Here is a 25,498-nt window from a genome sequence, read left to right as displayed (position 1 = left end):
ATGAAAAAAAAACTGCTAAAATCAGCCTAAGCTGGTTGGTTGGTTTTAGCTGGTCATCTGGTCTAACACTCTCAAAAAGGATGTTAATTTGTAACACATTGTTTTTGTGTTATCTATTTTAATACGTCATTTTGTGTACATAATTGACACAAATTGGGTAACTATAACATATTACTGTGTAGAAATTAGTAGGTATAACACATTGGTTGTGTTAAAAGTAACAAAATGTGTTGTCCTTAACTAGACAGAGGTGTGTTAAGAAACAGCTTTTGTGTTGTCTTAAACACATCCTTTTTAGGTAGTTGGTCAAAGCTGGTCAGCAGGCTGGTTTTAGAGGGGTTTTGGCCACTTCCTTAGCTGGTCAGACTGGAACAACCAGCTAAAACCAGCTTGACCAGTCTGGCCAGATGGGGAGTCCAACTAAAACCAGCTCCTTCCAGCTTAAAGTCCAGCCAACAAGTTTAGGCTGGGTTTAGCTGTTTTGCAGCTGGGTAATTATTAATTAAGCGTTTCTTAAGTCCCAAATAGATTTTGAGGCCACTGTATGTGATCCAAGAAAGGGTATTAAGAGGATGGGGAAGGTTTTCACACATGCCTAAACCCTGTCACTCAATTTAAATACTAGTTGCAACACTCACGCAAGTCTTGACTTGATGAAGTCTAAATTACATACACAATTCACTGTTTACACGCAGTCACAATTTACATAGGAACTCAATACAATTCTGTGTTAAGTGGCATGTTAAAGCAACATTGCAAACGTGTATTGTAATTTAAAGCGTTAATATAATATATAGGCTATTTTTAATAGACAAATCTCCCTTTGCATTGTGTAAATTACGACTGGGGATGAGTATGACATGCACTGAATTGTTTTATGACACAAGGCAGTAGGTCACTGTGCATATTGTCTGAGCTTTACGGTAGCATTTTAAAAAGAGGAAATTCTGAAAGCTCCAGTCAGTATGAAAAGCTGGTCTGAGACGAAATGATGCCTGTAGGTCGGGCTCTTTAGTACACTCTGTATGTTTAAGGGTGGACTGCGACTGAGCGTCCAGAGACCCACGTCTCTCACGTACGAGACTGTCTGCTGTCCGGAGCCTTGCCGTTTTTCTGAGAATGGGATTAAATTCACTATAGCACTCAAAATTATACGTCGCTTAAAAAACTCTTTTCGCAAATCGCTTTGCAGTATTTACAGGTTATGCGGTTGACGACTAAACTGTAAAACTTGAAATCGTGACCAGCGATATTCGTCAATGAAACACGTTTGCAGCTACAACGTTGCAGGAAGCCTCAGGGGGTCCTGCGTGCTCAGTTGGTCTTAAAGGAGCAGTCAAAGTAGCACGCGAGGGTAAAATGACCATGTCCGTCCCAGAGAACATATCGGGGTCCGGGGGGAAAGAGGAGGAGAGTGAAGATGAGAGTGAAATCTTGGAGGAAAGCCCCTGCGGCCGCTGGCAGAAGCGACGGGAACAGGTAACGTTACGTGTGGAGGCTAATGGGCACGTGAAGCATTGCTGTCATTTTCTTGTAAAGACGACGACTGCATGAGACGTAAATGTGTATTTAACTGTTATTAAAACATTTAAAGGGCTCTGCAAATGCAAACGCATAGTATGGTGTGTTTGTGGGTATCTTCGCGATAAACCAGTCCTGTTGGTTTCTATCCACATAGAGAGTTAACAGTGATTTTCCGCGTTAAAACTGTAGTAACGTTATATCTGAAAAAGCAACACGTTAATCGATGCACATCTGCTCTAATAACTATAATTTGAGTTTTAATGACATTTAACAGCATTCCAAAAGTATTTAATGCAGTTTTCGTAAAATATTTAATGTAAACATTTTGACCCTCCCCCTCCATGCACATACATCCAAATACACACGCACACACATACAGTGCATGAGTGTAAGTTTTTTTTTTTTTTTAACCAAAGGTTTGTTATTCATATTCTTGTTTTTATGAGATAAAAGGGGCGTGTTCGTGTCAGCCCACTCCTTGTGTTGAAGCGTTAAGAGCTCGGTTTTCTTTGAGATAAGTCACAGATACAGTATATCACAGATACAGCTTATCAGTATTGGCACACGTTCAGCATATCTATCTTACATGACACTGGAACCTTATAAACTTGTTTTTTTTTAACCACCACACTACTCATAGTGTTAACAGTGAAACTCTTTCATATGTAAATTAATGCTAATTAAATAACGCTTTAGCCAACCCCTCCCACCTAAAGTGTAAAACCTAATTGGTTGATTTTTACTTTTCAGAAGTATTGATTTCCAAGAAGCTTGTAAAGCAACTTATTTGAATCAAGTAAAGTGGACTAGTTATTGCATGTCTTTCTCTAAGGAAGTACTTATCAAGAAATGTTTTGATATTTTAAGTAATTTTCTAGGACAGTTTGGTTATTTTTGTTTGTGACAACTTTTGGGTTTACTGCGTTACAGTAAATTAATTCAAACTTTTAAGATAAGCAAAAAAAAAAAAAAAATGCACTTGAGTACAGCCAAACAAATAGTTTGAAATTCCTGTTAAGTGTTTACTATGTGCTTAAAAGCTTGGAACATAATACACTCACTTTATGTGCATATTTGTGAAAGTTTTCCATTTTATGTTACAAAGCCATCTTAAGTTTCTCAGAGGTCAAGGTTGAGTCTCAAGAGGGGGTGATTTATGTGTTCTTTTTCCATGACACTTGATTGTGAGAAGCAATAAAGATGCAAAATTGGATAAAAACAGTGAGGCAAAGTGGCTGGAGCACAAGCAATAATTTCCTTCTCATGAATAGCCTGTAAGTACAAGAATGTTATTAGTATGTGGCCTGCTCTCTTATTGCGTCAGTGTTGTTAAATGTTGCCAAAGCACAGGCTAAGATGAGGACTGACTGCTTGTACAACAAGAGTGAAAGTTTTGTTTGCGGTGGTGTGGTGATGTTTTCTTTCCTCTGTGACTCTGACATTTAAATGGAGAGACCTGGATCATGCGTCCCAGCTTCTGTTCTGCAGGTTTTTCAGTGTGCACTCTGATTGTTAGAAGCTGTAATGTTGGGACTTTTTTTTGGGTAGTTGCAAAACGCTTGCATTATTGTGGGTTTCGTCAGTTTTAACCTTGTGACATTAGGATTGCCTAAATAAAAAATTGAGAACTACCAAATGTTAATCAATGAAAAATAAAGACTTAATTTGCAGAAAGATTGTAGCACACCCCTTTGAAAATGGGCTCATTTTCCAACTCCCCTAGAGATAAACAAATTAGTTTTACAGTTTTCAAATTCATTCAGCTGATCTCTGGGTCTGGCGGTAGCACTTTTAGCTTAGCTTAGCATAGATCATTGAATCTGATTAGACTGTTAGCTTCTCGCTCAAAAATGACCAAAAAGTTTCAATATTTTTCCTATTTAAAACTTGACTCTTCATTTTCAGGCTCTGTGTAATATCATTGTGTCTGCTGCAACCATGATACGGCAGCAAAGTTCCTTGATTGTTACGCCAGAATGAGAGTATAGTTCCTAGCCGTATTGGCCTAGAAAATCACAAATTTTCATTTTCTGTCGAGTCTTAGTACACAATTTAACTATAAAAGAGTCAAGTTTTAAATAGGACAAATATCGCTACTCTTTGGCCATTTTTGAGTGAGATGCTAACGGTCTAATCAGATTCAATGATCTATGCTAAGCTAAGCTAAAAGTGCTACCGTCAGACCCAGAAAGCGGCTCAATGGATTCAAAAATGGTAAAACTCAACTCTAGGGGAGTTGGAAAATGAGGCTATTTAGGTCTCTGATATCACATTTAAAATTAAATAAAATTGTGATTGTAACGTTATTGTGCTCCGGTGCCATTATCATTGCAGTTGTAGTAGACTCTGCTGTTCTTTTTAAATATACAATTTTTAAAACCATATCTTAAGTGTTGTCATAGATATCCGCCTTGATGTGAGGCCCTTATGCTTCTGAGATGTTTCTGAAGACATGCATAACGTTTAGAATTCATATTTTGCTTTTAATAAACAATTTTAGCATCCAATTCCTTTTTATTTCATTATTTTATTAAAAAAAAAAAAAACACCTCAACAGAGTTTTTGAGCAGATGTTTACCACGGTTCATCCCCTACACTTAATTAGCACCAAGCACGTGTGTGTGAATGAGAAACTCAAAGTGAAAATGACTCCGCGGACAGATGGGTGAGCGATGATGTTTTCTTGCAGTAGTGTATTATTTTTCACGTAGGAATGACACATACAGATGAGTGCTAATCAAAACCATTGTTGGGTTCAATTAGCTTTTATTCTAACTTTCTTTTTATCAGTAATCTGTTGTGACATGTGAAGCAGCAGAAATGAATTGGCACATTTTCGAGTTTAGGTGTAATTGAGAAGGCAGAATAGAGTCATTATTGGAGCGATTTCTGCGATCACGGCCAGCTTGGCATAGCTCTTGAACACTTTTGTTATGTAACTGTTTTCCAACGTTTTGCTGTTTCTCAGAAGACTTACTAAACCTATCTGAACAATTTCATCAGAAGAATTAATGCATGATGGGAGATAAATAAGCAACATCTACAATTGTGCTGTTCTACTGGGTATCTGAATAGGCTGTGATTTGGCTGCAGATGACAGCACAGTAATTTTTTTAACAGTAATAATTACAAACAGACTGTTGCATAATTTGAGATTGAAAAATTAATCCATGCAATAATTAAATCCTTTTCCAAGATTGTGCTGTATTACATATTACACAGTCAATAGAAAATTGATTGAAAGCGGTTTTAAGACGGATAAGATAAAAATCTCAGCGGATAGCAGGTTTCTTGTCTGAACTAAATGAGCCACATCCCAGAGACTAAAAAAAGCCCAGTCATCATCACTTTTACAAAGGACATCAGTAAAGGAAAAGAATAATTACCCTGTGAGGAGGCTCAGTAGGACTAAAGTTCACCTAGTCTCTGTGTTTAATGAGCAATGCTAATTAAATGTTCTAACAGTTAGATATGTGACTGTTAAATATTCCCAGAGGCAAGTGCTTTTCATGGCTGTGCCTGCATTTACAACCAGCTTAAAGGTACAGGCACCCTCATTGACACAAATCTGCATACACTTAGTCATTCTGCTCAGCATGCACCATGTAACATCTCTGTCTCAGTCTCCCTCCCAGTGTCTTTCTGTCTCTGACCCTCACACACCAAAAGGAATGATAAGACATAGTAGATGTGGTCTTTAAATTCATGTGATTAACCTTGCCAATCCACATGTCTCGTGATGCTGTTCTCGTGAACATTGATTACTTTCCTGGATATTTCACTTACTTTGAGATGGCAATGCAATAGGAAATTGCATAGTAGCATTTTGTTCCATCAATTTGCTTTGGCACTGTGGTTTTGCACTGATGGATAGTGACCAAAAAATTGCCAGACGCCTCTTCTGATCTGTCTGAATGGTAAATTCAAATAATGAAATGCAACTAACCATATAACCATGCCTATTTTGTAATATAAATCAGCTCGTTTGGTGTAGGTTGATGTGGGAAAACATAGCACTTATATATTACTATATATATAATGCTGTATATAATTATCATTATTATATATTTTAGCATGTTCAAAATATATCTACAAACACTTAAAACAATACATTATACAATTAAATTTGTGTCTTGGAAAAAAAAAATCTAGTCTTAAAGCAAAACTTTTTTTTAAATTAATTTTTTATTTGGGCCATGGCTAATATGAAGGTATGTGATACAGATACTATCTATCATATAAACAATAATATAAGCATTCAAAATAGAGATGCACTGATCGATTGGCCAGGGATTGGAATCGAAAGATTTTCTGCATGATCGGCCCTGATTGGTGATCAGAGAGATTTTCAGCCGATCTCTCTACATGCGGCTGTGAGCGCGACTGCAGCGGTGACGTTCACAGCTGCATGCAAACATGTCATTGGTGTGGAAGTTTTTTCTGTCTGTGGGTGAAGAAGACACAAAAGTAATTTTGCATTTTGCCAATACATATGCTAACAAAATTTATTACCCACATACTGCACTATTATTATTTGGAAGAGTACTGTACACTTCAGTTTTGTTCATTCATAGGATCTTTTGACAAGTAAAAAAGAGAAAATAAATTTATGAAGTTGTTGTTTTATAAAGCAACTCATTTTTTAGTTAATTGGTATTTCTTCTACTTTCCAGTCACAGAGCTTCTTTATTTTTTAAGAGATGTTTAGTGAGAGAAAGATCCTGTAACTCTGGAAATTTTGAAAATAAAATTTTTCTTTGAAGAAAAGTAAATTTTTGTTTGTATATGCTTTCAGTTATAGTTCTTAGAAAGAAAATCAGAATCTGCAAAAATCTGTATCAGTAATATATTTATTATATAAATTATCAGTTTCTTATGGAATTACATTTGCTTCAATAAAAAGTGACGAAACTTTATAACACTGAACATAACTTTTTCAGAAACTATCAAAAATATGCCATTACAAAAGAAGAAAAACACCATGAAAATAAAAAAAAATAACTCCGTCGCACAAATTTAACAGGCACTTCAAATATGCTTCATTCTTTGTTAATGTTTTTCAAAGATTCATTTTCGCTAATCGTGGATTCTGAATTCATTGCCACAGATTTCGCTTACGCTTCAGTTTTTCGTTTGATGTTTTGAAACAGACCTGTCATGGGGGCGGGCTTAACAGTGATCTACTCTGATTGGATAGTGAGCTTTTGATGGGCAGGTGCTCTTAGACCGGGAAGTACAGACGTCACTCAGGGGCGCGCATATTGGAAAGCTCTCGCGGTGATTAAATCTGGTCTCTAACGCAAAAATTATTTTTCACAGACAAAGCGAAAGAAAATTCTTTTAAGCTCATACACAGGTTCTACTCTGTAAAGAAGTTTATACAAAGATTTAAATCTTACGTTGATCTTACATGCTCTCTGTTTGAGTTCTGAAGAAACTATGGTAAACGTATTTTGGTCATGTCACTACATTCAGAAACACTGGGATGATATTGGTCTGTTTGTCAAGTGTAAGATTTTGCCAGGCTTCTCAGTATATATGAAAAACACAATATTTGCAGAAATGCAAATTCTCCAACTGTAAACCTGTCTTCTCCGTTTTCCTAAATTAAATTTAGAACTATTTGAATGTAATTTCAGTATATACTAATAAGAGAGCTATAAGGACTGTTAGAATTTGCTCTGCCTTTGATCTCCTTGTGTAATTTTGTTTAGATTTTGGTCCTCTTTTCTTTAGGTCTATTTTATTCTTTATTGTTTTTTTTTATTTGTGGTTGATATTATGTGATGCATGTTTATACTTTTGTTACTGAATTAACCAATAACATTGATACAAGTTTTTCATGTTACAGTGTGCTACAGTTTGTTGCGGGTTATTATTGTCATTCAGTAACACAAGCTTACTTCAAGCTGCCTTGAAGGACAAGCGGAGGAGGAAGATGATGACGCTCTGTGTCTCCAGAGAGCTTATCTATACAGACTGAGACGATCGAAGGTCAAATATTATTTACATATTAATTAATATAAATCACCGCGAGAGCTTTCCAATATGTGCGCCGCTGAGTGGCGTCTATACTTCCTGGTCAGAGAACAACTGTCCATCAAAGGCTCACAAACCAATCAGAGTAGATCACTGTTAAGCCCGCCCCCATGAGAAGTTTGTGTCAAAACACCAAACGAAAAACTACGAAGCATTAGCGAAATCTGTGGCAATGCATTCAGAATCCACGATTAGCAAAAACTAATCTTTGAAAAACATTAACAAAGAATGAAGCATATTTGAAGTGCCTGTTAAATTTGTGCGACTGAGTTTTTTTTTTTTTTTTTCATTTTCATTGTGTTTTTCTTCTTTTGTAATAGCATATTTTTAGTAGTTTCTGAAAAAGTTACGTTCAGTTTTTAAAGTTTCATTTTTATTGGAGCAAATGTAATTCCATATATAACATGCAGTATCTTATGAACACTTTTTTGCATTGAGCTATTTTTCAATTATGTCCTCATACTGACAAATTCCACAAGCGTCTGTGAAAATGCTACCTGCTTGAGGTCTTAAAGGTGAATAAGCCTTTAAGGGTAGTTTGCATTTTTCACAGTTATTCCACAAGTCTTTTGTCATTGTCTCTTGTCAAAGAAGTAAACCTTTCTTCTGGAGGCCCTCATAGCGAGGCTGGAGCAAAAAATAGCTCAGCAGATCACTCACTTTTCTGTCTTTAAGAGATTCTCCATGTTTTAAGAGAGCAAACAAATTGTTCCTGTGCATCTCGGGATTAGATGTAGAAATGATCTAGGTGAAGAAAAACTTTGGGTGCTGACCACTTCATTTCATGCAAACTTTCAAATTTTGGATAACACTGCTATTATGATTCACAGAACTCTTGATTTACAGATCAAATAGAAATCTGATGTTTTTAGTTTTTCCTCTTTGCTTTGTTTATGTCAGAGTGACAGTAGATTGTTGGTGAAGGCTAATTTCACCCCAAGCCCACTATTGCTCAAAGAATTTAACATAAGCATAACAAATAGCGTAACTATCTAAATAGTATCATGTATATGTACTATTTAGTATCATTTACTGTTTTTACACCAAGGTGTTTTATTTTTTAGGTATTTTCTGGCACAAAGTAAACGGTTTAGCAGTAGTGTAAATAGCTGCTGCCAATAGCTACACTGATTATGATGTGAGCAACTGGTGCATTGGTGGCTACAGTTGCCAAATAATATCAAATAGTTCATTAACAGAGAATTATTTGAGGTAACTGTGTGCAAATACATGCTGCCCACTCCTGGCGTGATTGTATTGGTATTATTATTATTAAAGGTGTTTGTAATGCATTTACACTAATTAACCCAGTGGAAAGGAACCGCAGATTCATTGGTATGTGTGAGGGAGAGAGAGTGTGCCTTGGCTAATGGCCAGTGTAAAGCAAAACCAGCGAGCGCCATCTGTCTCACTGCATTAAGCCATCCATATGGTATTCTCTCTCTCACTCTCATTGCATGTTCATTTGTCCAGATTCTAGGAAAGCAATAACATTGGTCTTCTTATTCTGACAACTGCTCATCTTTCTTTGACAGACTATATTATCAAGATGGCTTTCAAAGCCCCTATCTGATTTGTGTTTGGCATTGGGCTCTAGAAGATTGTGCCAACTGCTAACCTCTTTCAAAGAACTCCAAGTCCCAGAAGACTGGCAGAGTTGGTTTCCTGTGACAGCCAGAGTGTTAGTGGTTGGTAGGAGAGGATTTAGAGTAATTCACTTCAATATAAAACAAAGGTTTCTGTTGTTCTTTTGCCCATTAAAAAAGAAAAAAAAGAAAAGCCAATGTATAAATAATTGGATAAAAAAAATATACATTTTGATTGCACTTTACCAGAGCATCACAGAGTTAGAATCTTGTTTTAGAGGTTTATTTTGTATACTCATATATTATATTTTAATTATTTGAATCTGGAATGGACAATAAAACGTTTGCTAAAGCATTTCTAGTTGATTTTATCTTAGAAGGATAGTTGACCTGAAAATAAAAATTTTCTTATCCTGAGCTTTTGTCGATCCAAACCTGTATGTTCTTCCTTCTACGTTACGCAAAAGAAGATACTTTGAATAAGTTCAGGTCCAAACTGCATTGATTTGACCCCATTGGCTTATTGTATGGCTTTTTTTTTTTTTTGGTCAAAATATCTTCTTTTGTGCTCTGCTGCTGCAGAAGAAAGTCAGTAACAGTTTTGGAAGGATGTACAAGACCTCTGGTATAGAAATTGTTTTAAGACCTATTGTATTTCTAAGCTACAAGGTTTTCAGTATCACTATTTCCTCTTTTGTGAATTCAGTGTAAAATGTTACTTTTTGTGTCACATTAAAAATCACAAATTTAATTCCATCGGTCTGTGTCAAATTCAGAACTGCATTTTTTTTTTTTTGCTTTGAATTACTGTAATAGATTCAATCTTTCCATCAGCAGTTGGTCTGATTAATTGTGCAAGAGTAATCTTCCTTGCTTCTTCAGTCGAGACAATGCAGCTATTCAGAGATTTTAATTTAGAGACATTAGATGACAATGATAGGTTGTATGAACTTACCAGTGTCATGTGTTATACTGTAGAATTAGCTTTTGATGACAGCTTGAGTATCTCAGCTCACTCATGCTCTGAGAATCCCAAATGAGTCTCATGTGACTGACTAGCAGTAACTAGACCAGAACTGTCAGATTTCACAGATACAAGATTTAGCTAGAATTTCATCCAGCATTCAGTTTTCATCCATAATGTATGATTTATAAGATGACATTTTTTACACAGTTTCCATGGTCCTGGAAATATAAAATTGTGTTCAAATAATATATTTTTTTGTAAATTAATAAAATCTTTAAAAGCCTTTAAAAAAAAAAAAAGAAATCTGAATGTACATTTTGAAGTTTTGTTCCACTTAAAATTTTTATTTAAAAGCCATTTATAATTTTTGATTTGTAAGTGAATGTTTTTTTAAGTTTGCTTGACCTTGATATTTCGTCATGTACTTCTAAAGAACTGGCATTGAGCAGATATTCGAGCAGCTATTGACCAGGAATTTTTCATACATATAGCCTACAGATTACAGTGAGCTTGTTTATGTGGTTAATGAGGACACAAATTTGTATATTGACATGGGTATGACACAGGTATTACAATGAGGAGGTGGTTTATGAGGACATTTTTAGTGTCCCCGTAATTCAAAATGCTTATAAATCATACAGAATTAGTTATTTTGAAAATCCAAAAATGTGTGTGTATGTGTGTGTATGTGTGTGTGTGTGTGTGTGTGTGTGTGCATGTTTTATTTAAAGGTGTCATAGAATGCAAAAATCACTTTTATAAGGTGTTTGAACACAGTTGTGTGGCCACAGTGTGTGAAAACCACCAGCCCATAACGGTAAAAATCCACTCACTCATTGTTTTATATTCTCAATAAATCATAAACTCTCCAGATTTCTTACTGCTATGATGTCATACTTGGGGAAGCCCCGCCCATTTGTGACGCACTCTGACCTATTAGCATACAGACAGCCCCTTGAGTGAGAGAGAAGCAGCGGTTCGCTATTACGGTTTTCTGCTCCATCGAACATAGGAGTGTCCATAGACCGCTGAAGACACGGTGGTTAAATTTCATTTTCAAAGGAAAGTCCCAGGAAAAAAAAACCTATATGCTTGTGCTAATAATTTTACACTGGACTGGCTCACAAACAATGGACAGTTCAGCGCTGGAGTTGTGCAAATATCGCTTCGTGTGCAATCCAGATAAAGTTAGCATTACACGTCATTTTGTTTTCCAAAAGAGCTTCTAGTTTCTCTGTAAGGCTAATATTGCTAAAGCTACAATTGTCTACCTTTTTTCACTAATGCTGCCTTCACATGCTACCAGAATAAACATAAATTGCAATGTGGTAGTTAAAAATTGCATTTGGAAGCAATGTGAGGTCAGTAAAACGGTCACCATTAGTTAAACCGTAACACTGGTAGTATGCCCGCGAGCATGAGCTCTTGAAGCTCTGCACTCGTCTGAAAAGGGAGATGGGGGCACAAGCTCATTTTCATTTAAAGGGGACAAAAACAAAAACAGCGTGTTTTGGCTCACACCCTCAAAGTGGCAATTTCAGCAAGCTATAAAAAATTATTTGTGGGGTATTTTTAGATAAAACTTTACATACACACTCTGGCAACATCACCATAAAATTATGTAAAATATTGTATCAATGCATTCTATGGCACTTTTAAGCATTTTTCTTTTCTTTGTTTTTCAGAACGTCACAAGATATTTGTGATATACACACATTTATGTCACTCTTGTAAACTGCTCTCCATTCACTTATCACTAGGACTGAAATTGTTTACTTTTTTTTAAGACAAGATCGTGTCTGATAATGGTGATTGTTGTATTCAGGTTGTTCCTTCAACCATTCAGAGAGTTCGGTATAAACTACTTGTTTGTCTTATCGAAGCTAGATCGTTTTGGTTTGGTTGCTGCAGGTGTTTCTCTCTTGGAACAGCGCTGGAAAATACCGGTTCTCCCAACTTTGCGACGGAAGCTATTTTGAGGAAGAAAAAGAACCGCTAGAAGAGGAGAAAAAAGCTTTCAGTCCGTTCACACCATGGCTTCCCACATCTCCATCATCACAATGCAGGGCATTCATGAGTCGTCAGTATGGTGACTAACACTGTTTTGCGTGGACATCACATCATGCTTTTATTCTATAAATGCTCTTTGTTTATATTCCTCTTATCGTCCTTCACTCTGCTTCTCTTTTTACTAAGTCATATGACGTCGCTGCCTGCTACATATTGCACTGTTCTTTGTTTATGATCCTTCCAAGTCCATCAGCATTGATCCTTCTTTGCATTAACCTCTCATTCAAAGTCAGAGCTCTCAAATCTTTAAATGCAGCAGACTCTGATACTACAAGCCTGCTGTGGCAGTCCCTCACTTCAAAAGTGTCAGTCATATTCAAACCCAGTGGTGCACTTGACCTGATGTAGCTTTTAAAATGTTCCGGTTTATATAAAAAAAAGAAAATTGTGCATTAGTCCAAACTGGCCTGAATTTGGGCTTCTGGTGTACAGAACAATACTATGTTCTGCCAATCACAAACAGCAACTGAGCACATATTTACAAAAGAGCGCAACTGTAGACTCCTTAAATTCTTGGCTTACATTTCATCCTTTAACTTTCACAAACACACCTACTTTGCTCGGTTTACCCTACAGCAGAGCTATTCATCTCTTAATGCTGATTTTGCCAACTCTTTATTTCATACGTGAATGCAAGATAAAAGGTTGAGCGCTTTGGGAGAGAGATGCCCTGAGGCAAGAGCTGAAAATACAACGCCTCTGTCAGCACTCTTTCTTTGGGAAAAGTTACCCAATTGAGCTTGAGCTTTTAGAGAATGCAATGAAATCTTGATGAGTGTGACACTTTACTCATAGGATTGTCATGTTGAGCACTCCTTTTGAGTTTCTGCCAAGTGTGTCAATCTCAGGAAGGTCGAACTGATAACATATTTGGGCACGTTTCCTGAAGATCAGTGGTTTTTATGCTTGTCCTGTGTTTGTGATTTAGTTCATCCAGACTATTTCTAATTTCCACTAGCTTGATGGTAAGTGTTTAACCATAGTCGTTTTTAAACCAGGATTAATGCACCTCTGTGTTACCTGTTCATATTTAACACTGGGTTAGCTAGTAATCCTGGTAAAACTTTCACAATGTACATTGATAAACAGTGAATTATTGTATTAATTGGTCAGACAAGTGTAAAAGTGGGCTGGGTATTAATACAGATTTCCAAATGTATTTAGATTCATTAACTCTTGAGCAGTGGTTTTTAAGGGCAGCCCTATTTTTTTTTTTTTTTTTTAAATTGACGCGATGTAAATTTTCATACATATTGGGAATATGTGTGTGTATATGTATGTATGTGTGTGTGTGTGTGTGTGTATATATATATATATATATATATATATATATATATATATATACACTATTTATTTCTGTTGAATGAGTTTGAATAATAATTACTGTAAGCCATTTCTAAAAATGTCTGACACCTCATAAATTGATAACATGAAACACTCTGCAGATTGAAGTGCCTTGTTTTTCATTTCCATACGTGAAAAACAGATGGAAATATCAGCATTTCTGCTCATCTAGGCAACTCCTAATTATTTTAAAGAATTTTACCACAAGAATGCTGAGCAACACGTTTGTATCTCTTTCATGTAATGTCATGCCACTGGTTCATCTCCACCTCCAGACCCCTAAGTAGGGTGCCTTGAGGCTGAACTGGTGGTCTTGAATGACACTGGCAGTTTAGCTCACAAGGGTTGATTGTTTTTACATCTGGAATTGGGTCTCTATCCAGCTAAGTGTGTGTTACACAAACTATTTTGTTCCAACATCACAGCAAAGTACACACACAAGTTTCTCCTGTATGTCAGTTAAAACTGTTGCTTCAGGTCACCATTCTCCATCACAAAAGATAGCCACCCCATAGAGATCGACTTAGTATTTATACTCGGACAAGACTTTTGTGTCTGAGGAGCCCAGAAGGCATCTAGGGTTAGCATGCTGAAATCAAGCATCATTTGTGATGATAATTGTATAGCTGGAAAGCTGTTCCTGCATATAAAGTGCAGGTTTATCCAGGCATGCATGCCAGTCCATTCACATTTTCTCTATGTTCATCCTCAGAGATGTTTAATAGGATATATAAGGGAAAATTAAGCATGCACTGTTAGGTTTCCAGAAATGAAAGCAGTTCCACAGTAGAAGAACTTATTAGATTTCATACATTATGCAGGAAGAGGCAATACCCCTGGAAGTGTATCTGTGACAGACGCAGGATAGGGGATGAAAGGGCAGGAAATGAAGATTGTAATGTTTGTTTTCATTGGCAAAGCTGCTGTGTGGGTTTATGTCAGAACGGATTTCGAAGCACTGTGTGTGAGATGATATCGGCTGGTTTTATGGGCACAGTGTTCCATGTTATTTGGTATTTAAGAGTTTCTAACAACTTATTCTCCAAACATTCTTTATAAACACCCACTCAAGAGGGACCAGAAACCAAGAACTAAACACCACAGCTACATTTATATTGACAGCAGCTTACTTCATTCGGCATGATATCAATGGGCTTTTTTATCCACAAGATGTTTTAGGACTCTTAAGTGGACCACACTGGCTGCGCTGTATGTTTTTAATTCACTGTGAAACGAACTGGCTTATAAGAGTCATTCATTCAAGAATTATAATACACTGGTCCTACTGTATGTTTTTTTTTTTTATTCACTTAAACTAACCAGTATGTTCACTAGTATTGTGGTGCAGAACTGAACATCCATTATTTTGTAATTGGTTCTGAATAAATGATGTAGTCTTAAAATAGCATTACAGTTTTAGTTACATGCTTATGTCAACAACCATGGTACATATAGTTTGAACATTGATTTTTTTTTTTTTTATGCTCTAAATCTTAACATCTTATCTGTGCAACACTAAATGTCATTGAGATACAATATTAGCCAGGCTCAGCTGCCTGTGATTGCATATAATTTGGAGACAACGGCTGGTTAGAAGGATACTGTCTAGTCTTCAGAGGAAATGGAACATTTTTTATTTGTATTCAAAGACATTCCTTGTCTGTCTGTGTGGCATTTAGGGAATTAATTAAATCCAAATGTAACTGTACATGCTTTAAGTGTCCTTTTGTTCTCTGACTTGCATAACCAAGCTTTGCTCTGCTCAGCCATTATTAGTAAAATTGTCAAAAGTTGTTTAACTGTTGTCCTGAGGTAGGTTTTTATAGATCAGTCAGTCCTCTTAAAGGGATACTCCGTTCCAAAATGAAAATGTTGTGATTATTCACTTACCCTCATGTAGTTCCAAACCCGTAAAAGCTTTGTTCATCTTTGGAACACTATTTAAGATATTTTGGATGAAAACCGGTAGGCCCATATACTGCCAAGTAAGTTACATTGTCAAGTTCCAGAAAAGTATGAAAGACATCGTCAGAATAGTCAGTGATTCAATCGTAATGTTATGAAGCGACAAAAATACTTTTTGTAAGCAAGGAAAACAAAAATAATAGCTTTATTTAACAATTCCTTTACCAACAGTCTCTTCTGTGTCTCTCCACATCACAGTATGCTGATTGCTATCTGTGTCAGCCGCACCACAAGGATGCACTGTTTCTTCGTGTATTTAGCTTTGATTTGAAAGAAAACAGCAGATCCTTGTGGCACGGCTGATATAGAAGAGTTGATGGCAGATGGACTATGTCTTTCATACTTTTCTGGAGCTTGACAGTGTAATTTACTTGGCAGTATATGGGACAGCCTCAAGGTTTTCATCCAAAATATCTTAAATTGTGTTCCGAAGACGAACAAAACTTTTACTGGTTTGGGACGACATGAGGGTGATACATGACAACATTTTTGTTTTGAGGTGGAGTATCCCTTTAATGGCCACTATTTAACCTCTGAGCCTGGGACACACTGGCAATTGACAGTCAGTGTCAAAATATCAGAACAAATACCTTCATAGAATTAGACTTTGGGATATTATTATTAATCATGCACATTTACTACTTGACTTGATACTGCTTAGCCTAGTAAACTTTACACCTAGACACCTAGACACCTTGTTCTGCTTTTATTTTATTATGCCTGAATGCCCTTACCAATTAAAAAAACTCTTTGTTTGAAGCATAAGAAACAGTATTATCAGTTTATAGTCATATATTTCTGAATCTGAGATAAAGTGAAATCCAAGGCATTTTAGAAGGCAGCTGCATCTCAGCGTGACTAGAACATGTTGTGTCTGTCTCCAAAACACATAGCTACAGTTCACCAATCAGCGGGAGGGGAGCAAATTCAGCCTATAAATATAGAAAATAAAAATCTGAAAACATTGGGCTTGGGTTTGTTTTCTTTTAAACAGTTGTGATAATAAAATGACTGGTTCTTTCCAAAAAAAAAAAAAAAAAAAGGTGGAGACTTGAAGTGTTTGGTGAGCAAACACCAGTGTGGACTTTTCTGTCTTTTGAGCTTTATTTACAGCATTGCAAAAAAAAAAAACAGACAAGAGTGTACAGGCCATTTTAAGTCTGTGTTGTCACGCTTGCTCTGAACAGCCCAAACCACAATGTGCATTATGGGAGAGTTGTGGAGCAAGGGGGCGGAGAAGAGGGGGGTGACCTTCTTCTCCTTCACAGAAATACTCATTTCCTGTACTAACAATACTAAGAAGTGGATACTAAAATATCACTGTTAAAAAGTTGTGCAATGAGAAGTAAATATTGCAGATATCACTGACTTAAGTGGTACTTTGTATGTGTCTGTAGTGCTAAACTCACTTTCCATGCTTCCTTCTTTCTCTGTCCTTTTTTCTGGTTTAAGGTCAGTCAGGGAAATGTCCCAGGCATTGAGAGTGCATACTTGGCCATGGACACTGAGGAAGGGGTGGAGGTGGTGTGGAACGAAGTGCAGTTTTCAGACAAGAAGGTTTTCAAATCCTTTGAGGTAGGACCATGCTTGTTTCCGACATCAGTGTTATGGGTGGGATACTTAGTATGCTGCACCACAAACATCTGTGAAATGTTACTGTATTGGCATCATGTCATCGTGCAGGAATGGTGGTGACAGAAAGGACGCTTGAAATGTGAAACCAAGAGTGGATGTACTTTTTGTTAATACAGGAGCGGATAAGGGAGATGTTTGAGAACCTGATGCAGGTGGAGCATCCGAACATTGTGAAGTTCCACAAGTACTGGTTGGACATGAGAGAGAGCAGAGCGAGGGTGAGACACAAGAGAAGCGTGGTAGAAATAAACGCCTCTTGTGAACTTTACCCTAAATTCAGACATTCACGTTTTCTTTCATTTCTTGCCACACAGGTGATTTTTATCACTGAATATATGTCATCTGGAAGTCTAAAGCAGTTTTTGAAGAAGACCAAGAAAAACCACAAAACTATGAATGTGAAGGTGAGATGTTTAACAGCCATTAGAACCTGTATGCAGAAAAGTTAGAGAACAATGCCACCTTTTGGTAGAAAGATGACAAAATCATAACACACTGGTGCTACCTTTATGTCTCAGGCATGGAAGCGTTGGTGCACACAGATACTCTCTGCACTCAGGTAGGACATTGAGGATTTCATATCCTCTGAACTCATCTGAAAATTTGCAGTTAAAGCTGAAATGTGTTAGTAATAAATAAATAAATATAATATACAGAGGCAGCTACAAGTCAGTAAACACTGTTGCTCAGTGTCAGTGCCGTTGTCAAAACATTGCTTTGTTTGTTTGAGCGTCTTGACCATCCCAGCATAGCAACACCGATTCAACCAATGGCGTGAGTTTTTGGGCGGGGTTGTCAATTTGTTTGGCCAATGACAGACAAAGGGGGGTGTTTGGGGAAAAAACTTTGAGACATGTTTGCAGTTATATTTTATGACACCAGAAGTTACACATTTTATCCTTGAATCTATAAATTTTTATTTCTCTTAATTTATGGAAATTTTTTTTTTTTTATAATTTTACTAGTTTAAACTTTTTTTTTCATGTGTAAATAATTTTTTTAATACATAAATTGTTTTTAAATATTTATTTGTATGGAATTATTTTTTAACTTTCAGTGTGTTTGAAGGATGCTTTAAGTACAAGTACTGATGTTGTTCTCATTTCTGCCTTTAGTTACTTGCATTCATGTGATCCACCCATTATCCACGGTAACCTGACCTGTGACACAATCTTTATCCAGCACAATGGCCTCATAAAGATCGGCTCAGGTTTGACAGCCTCTTAATCCTTGTATTGTAGGTTTAACTCAAAACAATTTGATGTTTGATAATTTTTTACATAAAATATGTTTTTAGAAAAGTTAAAAGTCTCTTCTTGCTTTTGCAGTTTGGCACAGGCTGTTTGTCAATGGTAAGTCCATTCTGAGCTGTCTATCCCATGTGCACAGGAATTTGGTTATCTTGTCAGAAAGAAAACACAGACCATACTTAGACTTTCTTTTCCTTCCTTCCTTAAACAATGCTTTGTGTTTATTGGCCCGAAATCCTGGCAGTTATGTAATGTATTGTAACATTTATTTTTGGCTTTACCAATCTAAGACATAAATAAAGAAAATAAGGCCCACTTCCCTCTTTAGAGGATTTATCTTGGACTCTAGCCCATGTGCTGGAGATCTTGTATGTTTACTGGCAATGATTTTTCCATTCAAATAATGTTATAAATGGAGTTTGAATGCTGTGTGTTTTCCTTAGTGTTTGCTGAGGCGATTCATGGCAATGTGCATCAACATCGAGATGAAGTGCGGAACCAGCATTTCTTTGCTCCAGAGTATGGCAGTGAGTCTGATGCCTTTACCATATTATCATCATCTTTCTCAATCTGAAAAAAAATTCTGAAATTTAGAAAATGTCTTGAATCTTTTTAAATATACCTAGGAATTATTTTTTTATTTTTTTGAGCAAAGAAACTTTTTTTTTGCTTTATAATTTGTAATATACTAGAAAAATGCAAAATAGAAATGTTCATTTTCCTGAAATTTCTTCGTTTTCCTTGTCTGAAGTGGCTGGAGATGACTACGCCATTGATATATTTTCATTTGGGATCTGTGCCTTAGAGGTTTGAAAATTAATTTATCAGTCTAACTAAACAAAAATGGTAAATTATAATAATTCCAAAAGAAAAACATTTTAAGTATGACTTCATTTTGTTTTCCTAACTCACCATTAGATGGCAGTACTAGAAATCCAGGCCAATGGAGACAACGCCGTTTCTAAAGAGGCCATTGATCATGCCGGACATTCACTTGAGGACCCTCTCATGAGGGTAAAAGACATTAAGCATATATTTATAACCAATACAGCTCTGTTAAACATTTTTTATTATTTTTTTAATCTATTGCCTTCATCATTTACATGGACAGGAATTTATCCAGTCGTGTGTGCTCACAGAAGCCAAGACGAGACCTACAGCTCATGACCTGCTGTTCCACAGAGTGTTATTTGAGGTCCACTCCTTAAAACTGCTTGCTGCACACTGCTTCATCAATAACCAGTGTAAGTGGGACATGGAAAACACTGTTAAAGTCAAAACGCTTTAATTTTGATCTTTGCTTTGACAGAAATATTATTTATGGCCCGTTTAAGCAAAGGGAAATTATTGCCCCTTCGCATTTCCATTTCTCTTTAGTTTATGTCTTAAACTTATTTTAATTTTTTCCAGATCTCCTTCCTGAGAACTGTGTGGAAGAGAAAACAAAATCTTTTGACCCTAACGGCGTCATGGCAGAGATTAATCATCGTGACCGGCCTGGAGTCCATCTAAAGTGAGTTTCTCAAACTAAATAGGAAGTTTCTGATTCTCTTTTCTGATTGTTTCCCACTTTCCTCTGACGTCCTTCTCATTATTTTTTTTCAAGGTACTCTCACGTTTCTCCTCTGGAGCTGGACAAATTCCTTGAGGATGTGAAGTGAGTCACAGATCTGTCACATCAGCTGATCCTAGATTTTTTTGAGTCCATGCTTGAGCATTTGAAACATTTCTTTTTCTGCACGAACAGGAACGGCATATATCCCCTCATGAACTTTGCTTCCCAGCGACCGCATCCTATTCCCCGTGCACTTTCATTGTCACAGGAACAGATGGAGACTGTGAAGACCCCAACCCCAGAACCACAGGAGACTGAAACCAGAAAGGTTAGAATAAAATTTGTGTTCGAAACAATATTGAGAGTTACTAATCCCAAGTAGTGATGCTATGCCTCAAACAAAGCTTTGGGAAAGACTTATTCAAGTGCGCCGATCAATTTGTTCAAACGGTTTGTGTAAATAAACAATGCACAGATTCACAATTCATTATAAACTCTGCATAGTTGTTTTTGAACAAAATATTAGTTGTCTAACAAATGTTGGCAGACTGATGGAAAGTGTGTGCAAATCTGATACTGATGTCTTGTTTAAATGTTTCCCAGATATGGCGATTAATGTATCTCATGTAAAAGCAGTATTTCACTTACTTTTTTAATAATCCATGACACTCTGTCCTCTTAAAAACCTGTTGTATCTGATTTGTGAAACAGAAAAGAGGCATTAAATAACCAAATCCTCAAATCATTTTCATACAGGTTGTCCAGATCCACTGTAATTTGGAAGCAAATGAGGAAGGCACAAGGAGTCATGTGAGTTGAATTTTTTGGCATGTAGTTTTTTTGGCTTCTTCACCTAAAAAGCTGTGGACATTGTGCATCATCTATCCTTTGTTTCTCTGTAGCTCTCTCTCTTTTTAAAAATGGATGACCGGCTTCACCGGCAGCTTAGCTGTGATGTTTTGCCATGTAAGTCCATTTTAAAACATTCAAATGTCTTCCTGTTGCATTTATTTTTTTAGATTAAAAATGAGAATTTATGAGATGTAAAAGTAAATAAACTTTTGTTTTGTTTTTTTCAGCTGACACCCCCAAAGATTTGGCTAGTGAGTTGGTTCACCATGCCTTCATCAGTGAGGTAAGCACAAGATCTTCTAACCATCAGGCTGCTTCATGCCTTTTAGTCGAATTTGAGGAGATAAGAGCTAGGTGATAATACAGTTCACATTTTGCGATCATATAAACACTCAAGCAGTTGAAATTTCTTATATAGTATATATAACTTTATGTGAGTGTACTTTATGTATGTAGGTAAGGTTAGATGTATTATCCAACTTTAAAATATCGCAAAGCAATAATATAGTTTACAATAGTATATTTTGCAATAGTATAAAAAAAATCAAGCAGTTGAAATTTTTATGTATTATTTTACATGAGTATACTGAATGTATTTGAGTAAAGTTGATATAATTATAGTAGTTGTAAGTTGGAGTTATTTATTTGTGTAGTGAAAACCACATGAAACCTGTAATTAAATGGTTTTTTTTAGCAATTTATGTGTTGGGCATATCACCTAACCCTAAGCAGTTTAACTGTGAAATCAATTGAATGTAAATAATTACAAAAAATACATTGTACGTAATACATCTTTAGTTCTCTAGTGCAAGCCAAGGAAACTGTGGCAAGGAATGAAAAACTTTGATGTTACCGATTCTTGTTTAGTATTATTTGTCTTGACCTTCAGATGAACTGAATAGCTTTGTTTCATGTATGATTGTGATTATCTTGTTTTTGTGTCATGCAGGAAGACTGCGAGAAGTTGGCATGTTTTCTTGAGGATGCATTATGTAAGCACTGGTCAGGGACATCCACCTCCCCTACTGCCATGGCTGTGATGTACTAAGCCTAGCTGCTCCCATAATAGACAGAAAGAGATTGAAGACAGGGCCAGAGCTTGAGAAAAAGAGATGACGAGAGATCCAGAAGAGGGAAATGAGTCCAAAAGTGCAACATTTACATCATGAAGGTCATGAAAAGATGGCTTCAGAATAAAGTGATGGGCCTGGGGAGAAGAGCTTGCACCATACTGCATGGTATCTGCAAAAACTCAGACGAGCTCAAACTGTTAATTTTGATCTTGACAGTTGAATTACTGCTATCACCTCACCATGATGATTTTTTTATGAGTTTAAAGGATTTTTAATTACATCCCTCCAAGTCATCGTGCCTATATGGCATAATCCATCCTCATCTCACAAAGGACAAAATCTCGGACGGACAGTTTTGTTCCAGATAAATGTTATTTATTATTTTAAAGAATTAATACCTTGTCTTGGTATAAATGTTTAGAAGTTCAAGCAAGGAAATGCATTAAACCGTTAAACCGATTCTGCATTTCTACATGATATTATTCTGTATGCTTTAAAAAGCTGAGGTTGAGTAAACGAATGTGCGGTACTATGACAAAAGTGCTCTTTACACCTATTATACTAATATATTTCAGTTCATTTTTTTCAGGCTTTAAACTTCATTTCTTGCTCTTAATATTGAATTTGTAATCTTAATCTTTGAATTTTTTCAGTTTAAGATGTCTTTTTATTTAAAGCTGCAGTCCGTCATTTTACCGCTCCAGCGGTTAATAAACAGAAGTGCGTGCGACTTGCAGAAGAACATTATAGCTGGAGCTACTTTTCTCTGTTTATGTTTATGGCAAATCACGCAGGTAATGGGCTACTCCACAGCCGTACCTACCCAAACCAGTCTAAATAGTCCGAATATAACCGTAATGATTCAGGACAAGCCAAAAATGGACTCATGGTATACTCCGTTATTATATACATTTTGAACACAAATAAGTAACGGAATGCAGCTGAACTTTTTTGTTCTCAATTGTTTTTTTTCATGAAGATGGTAACTTTGCAGATGTTTGTAAACAGTGGCAGTAGCGGTATTCTTAAATGGATCCTTCCCCAAAATGAAAATGTTGTCATTAATTACTTACCCCCATGTCGTTCCAAACCCGTCAAAACTTTGTTCATCTTCAGAACACAATTTAAGATATTTTGGATGAAAAACAGGAGGCTTGTGACTGTCACATAGACTGCCAAGTAAAATACTCTGTCAAAAATTCTGAAAAGCATCATCAGAATAGTCAATCTGTCATCGATGAATCGATAAATATTGCACAATATTTAATGCGCATCTTGTCAGTAATTCCGGTTCTGTAATCAGCGTTAAATCTCTACACATGCTCGATTTCACATGTAGCAGTATTTACTATTCAGATCCGTCGTTCACTTACAAGCTGTGCAAAACATGATCGTGGTTTGGCACAGTTTGTCAGTGCACAATGGCTTTGTGTAGTAAATGCTGCTACATGTGAAATCACGCATGTGTAGAGATTTAATGCTGATAACAGAATCAACGATTGAACCAATGATGGTAGATGGACTATTCTGACGATGCTTTACATACTTTACTAAAACTTGACAGTGTAATTTACTTGGCAGTCTATGGGATAGTCACAAGCTTACTGGTTTTCTTCCAAAATATGTTAAATTATGTTTTTAAGGTGAACAAAGCTATTACGGGTTTGGATGGGGGTAAGAGATTAATGTTAAAATTTTAATTTTGGGGTAAAGTATCCCTTTAAGTAGTATGTTACCATTCAAAAATTTTAGGTCAGTAAGATTTTGGGGGATCTTTTTAAAGAAATTAATACTTTTATCCAGCAAGGGCACATTCAATTTATTAAAATTGACGGTAAAACTTTTACATTTTTGTGAAAATATCTTTTTTTTAAATATATATATATATATATATATATATATATATATATATATATATATAAATGCTGCCCTTTTAAACTTTCTATTAATTTAAAGAAAATGTATCATGGTTTCCACAAAAATATTAAGCAGCACAATTTTTACAATATTGTACAATACAATATTACTGTTTTACAGTATTTTTGATGATACTTAATAAAACTTAAAAGACTTCTTTCAAAAAATATTCAAAAAAATCTTTCTGACCTCGAGTATACAAGATGTTCTATCTGATAATTTCTCTATTTTAAGCAATAAAGCAGAAGAGCACTTCATACATATTTCTTTTATCAAGAAAAGGCTGAACTAAAACCTATACATTTCAGTAAGACATTTGTTTTTATTCATTCATTTAGCAGTCATTTTGTTACCAAAGCAACCGAATACAAATACAAACATATATATATATATATATATATATATATATATATATATATATATATATATATATATATAATAAGAGCATAATTTAAGCAACTAATGACACAGGGGTGCTGTTCATGAGTCTAACAATGTTGACATGGGATTTTTTTTTATTTGCCTTCTTAATGTGAATATAACCTGATCCTAGATCAGCTGACTGTTTAGAGGTGTTCAACATATATGGGCCCAGTTTACTTTTAATTATTTCTGTGTCCCTTACACTAATTAATGCATAGTGATAGCATACTATGAACTGACTGTTGACCAAATCAAAAGAAACCATGATTTACTTTAATAAATCCCTCTATTGGGTATGAAGGGCTTTTATTCTATCTGGCATTTACATATTGCCACGGTATGAGTATGTTTTATGTCATGTAAAATGTTTCATACACTACTTTGTATGTATTCTATATGGGAGAACTTGAACAATGTCAAGGCCAAAGATGTACTGGGTGCAATGCTGGCAAGAGTGGGTATTACATTGCAAGCATAATGTCCTGTGTATGATACTTGCATATTTACAACCGTAATCATTCTGCGAAAACATCTATGTTGCCATGCCGTCAAAAGCAATAGTATCTGTTTTAGAGATGTTTTCAGTACTGTATTCTCCAATGGCTGTGACTTTCCAATATAACTTAAAAATATGTGCATGTCAGGAAAGGAATGCGTTTACAGAACTGTTCATTTTTGTTATATTGGCATGGTTGTACAATGGATGTATTGCAGCTTCAGAAAACTATTACAAGGGATTTGTAATTTCCATTTATCTGTGCAAATTCAAATTATTCAGATGACAAGAAAAAAGTCCCCAATCCTCCCAGTGTTATTATGAGACTCCAGTGTCTTGCAATGTCTCTACGTACAAATTTATTACAAGAGATATGAATGTACAGTGAGTAACTGTTTAAATATACTCTTCCTAATTCCTATCTCATCTTAATCAAATGCATTAACCAGACATTTGCTTTGGGCAGTTTTATTGTATTTTCTTATGTTTATTTGTGTTGAAATTGTATACTGTGACATGAAATACTATAACATTAAAATATATAATTAACACTGAAATATGGCTGAATTTATTTGTGTAAAAGCTCTAATATATAATTAACGCAGTTTTCAAATTAAATATGTAGTGTGATCAGTCAGGTTCAGGGACAGCTGTCATAAATGTTATATGTATTTTTTTTTTTTTTTTTTTGTGTGTGTGTTTATTTTATATCTGTTCTACTGTTTTCATATTGCTATAAAAAACACATACTGCTTAATGTAAGATGATCACTAATAGCGTAATAGCTATTAATATATATAAT

The 25,498-nt window shown here is 35.7% G+C and overlaps 1 protein-coding gene across 1 annotated transcript; it reads left to right on the top strand.

The window, feature by feature from the left end:
• The first annotated feature begins 960 nt into the window (after positions 1–960).
• Positions 961–25,253, top strand: nrbp2a (nuclear receptor binding protein 2a). Its single transcript, XM_052548651.1, has 18 exons — positions 961–1,479; positions 16,948–17,070; positions 17,247–17,348; positions 17,445–17,534; positions 17,649–17,689; positions 18,246–18,340; positions 18,459–18,482; positions 18,824–18,907; positions 19,132–19,187; positions 19,299–19,394; positions 19,492–19,624; positions 19,791–19,893; positions 19,987–20,037; positions 20,128–20,263; positions 20,692–20,745; positions 20,838–20,901; positions 21,015–21,070; positions 21,737–25,253. Exons 1-18 carry the CDS (start codon positions 1,360–1,362, stop codon positions 21,833–21,835), a joined length of 1,527 nt encoding a protein of 508 aa, XP_052404611.1. The 5' UTR covers positions 961–1,359; the 3' UTR covers positions 21,836–25,253.
• Positions 25,254–25,498: the final 245 nt, after the last annotated feature.

Source organism: Carassius gibelio, chromosome B2, assembly GCF_023724105.1.
Source record: "Carassius gibelio isolate Cgi1373 ecotype wild population from Czech Republic chromosome B2, carGib1.2-hapl.c, whole genome shotgun sequence".
NCBI lineage: Eukaryota > Metazoa > Chordata > Actinopteri > Cypriniformes > Cyprinidae > Carassius > Carassius gibelio.
The sequence above is the reverse complement of the archived record's forward strand: the minus strand, read 5'-3'. Positions and strand labels throughout refer to the sequence as shown.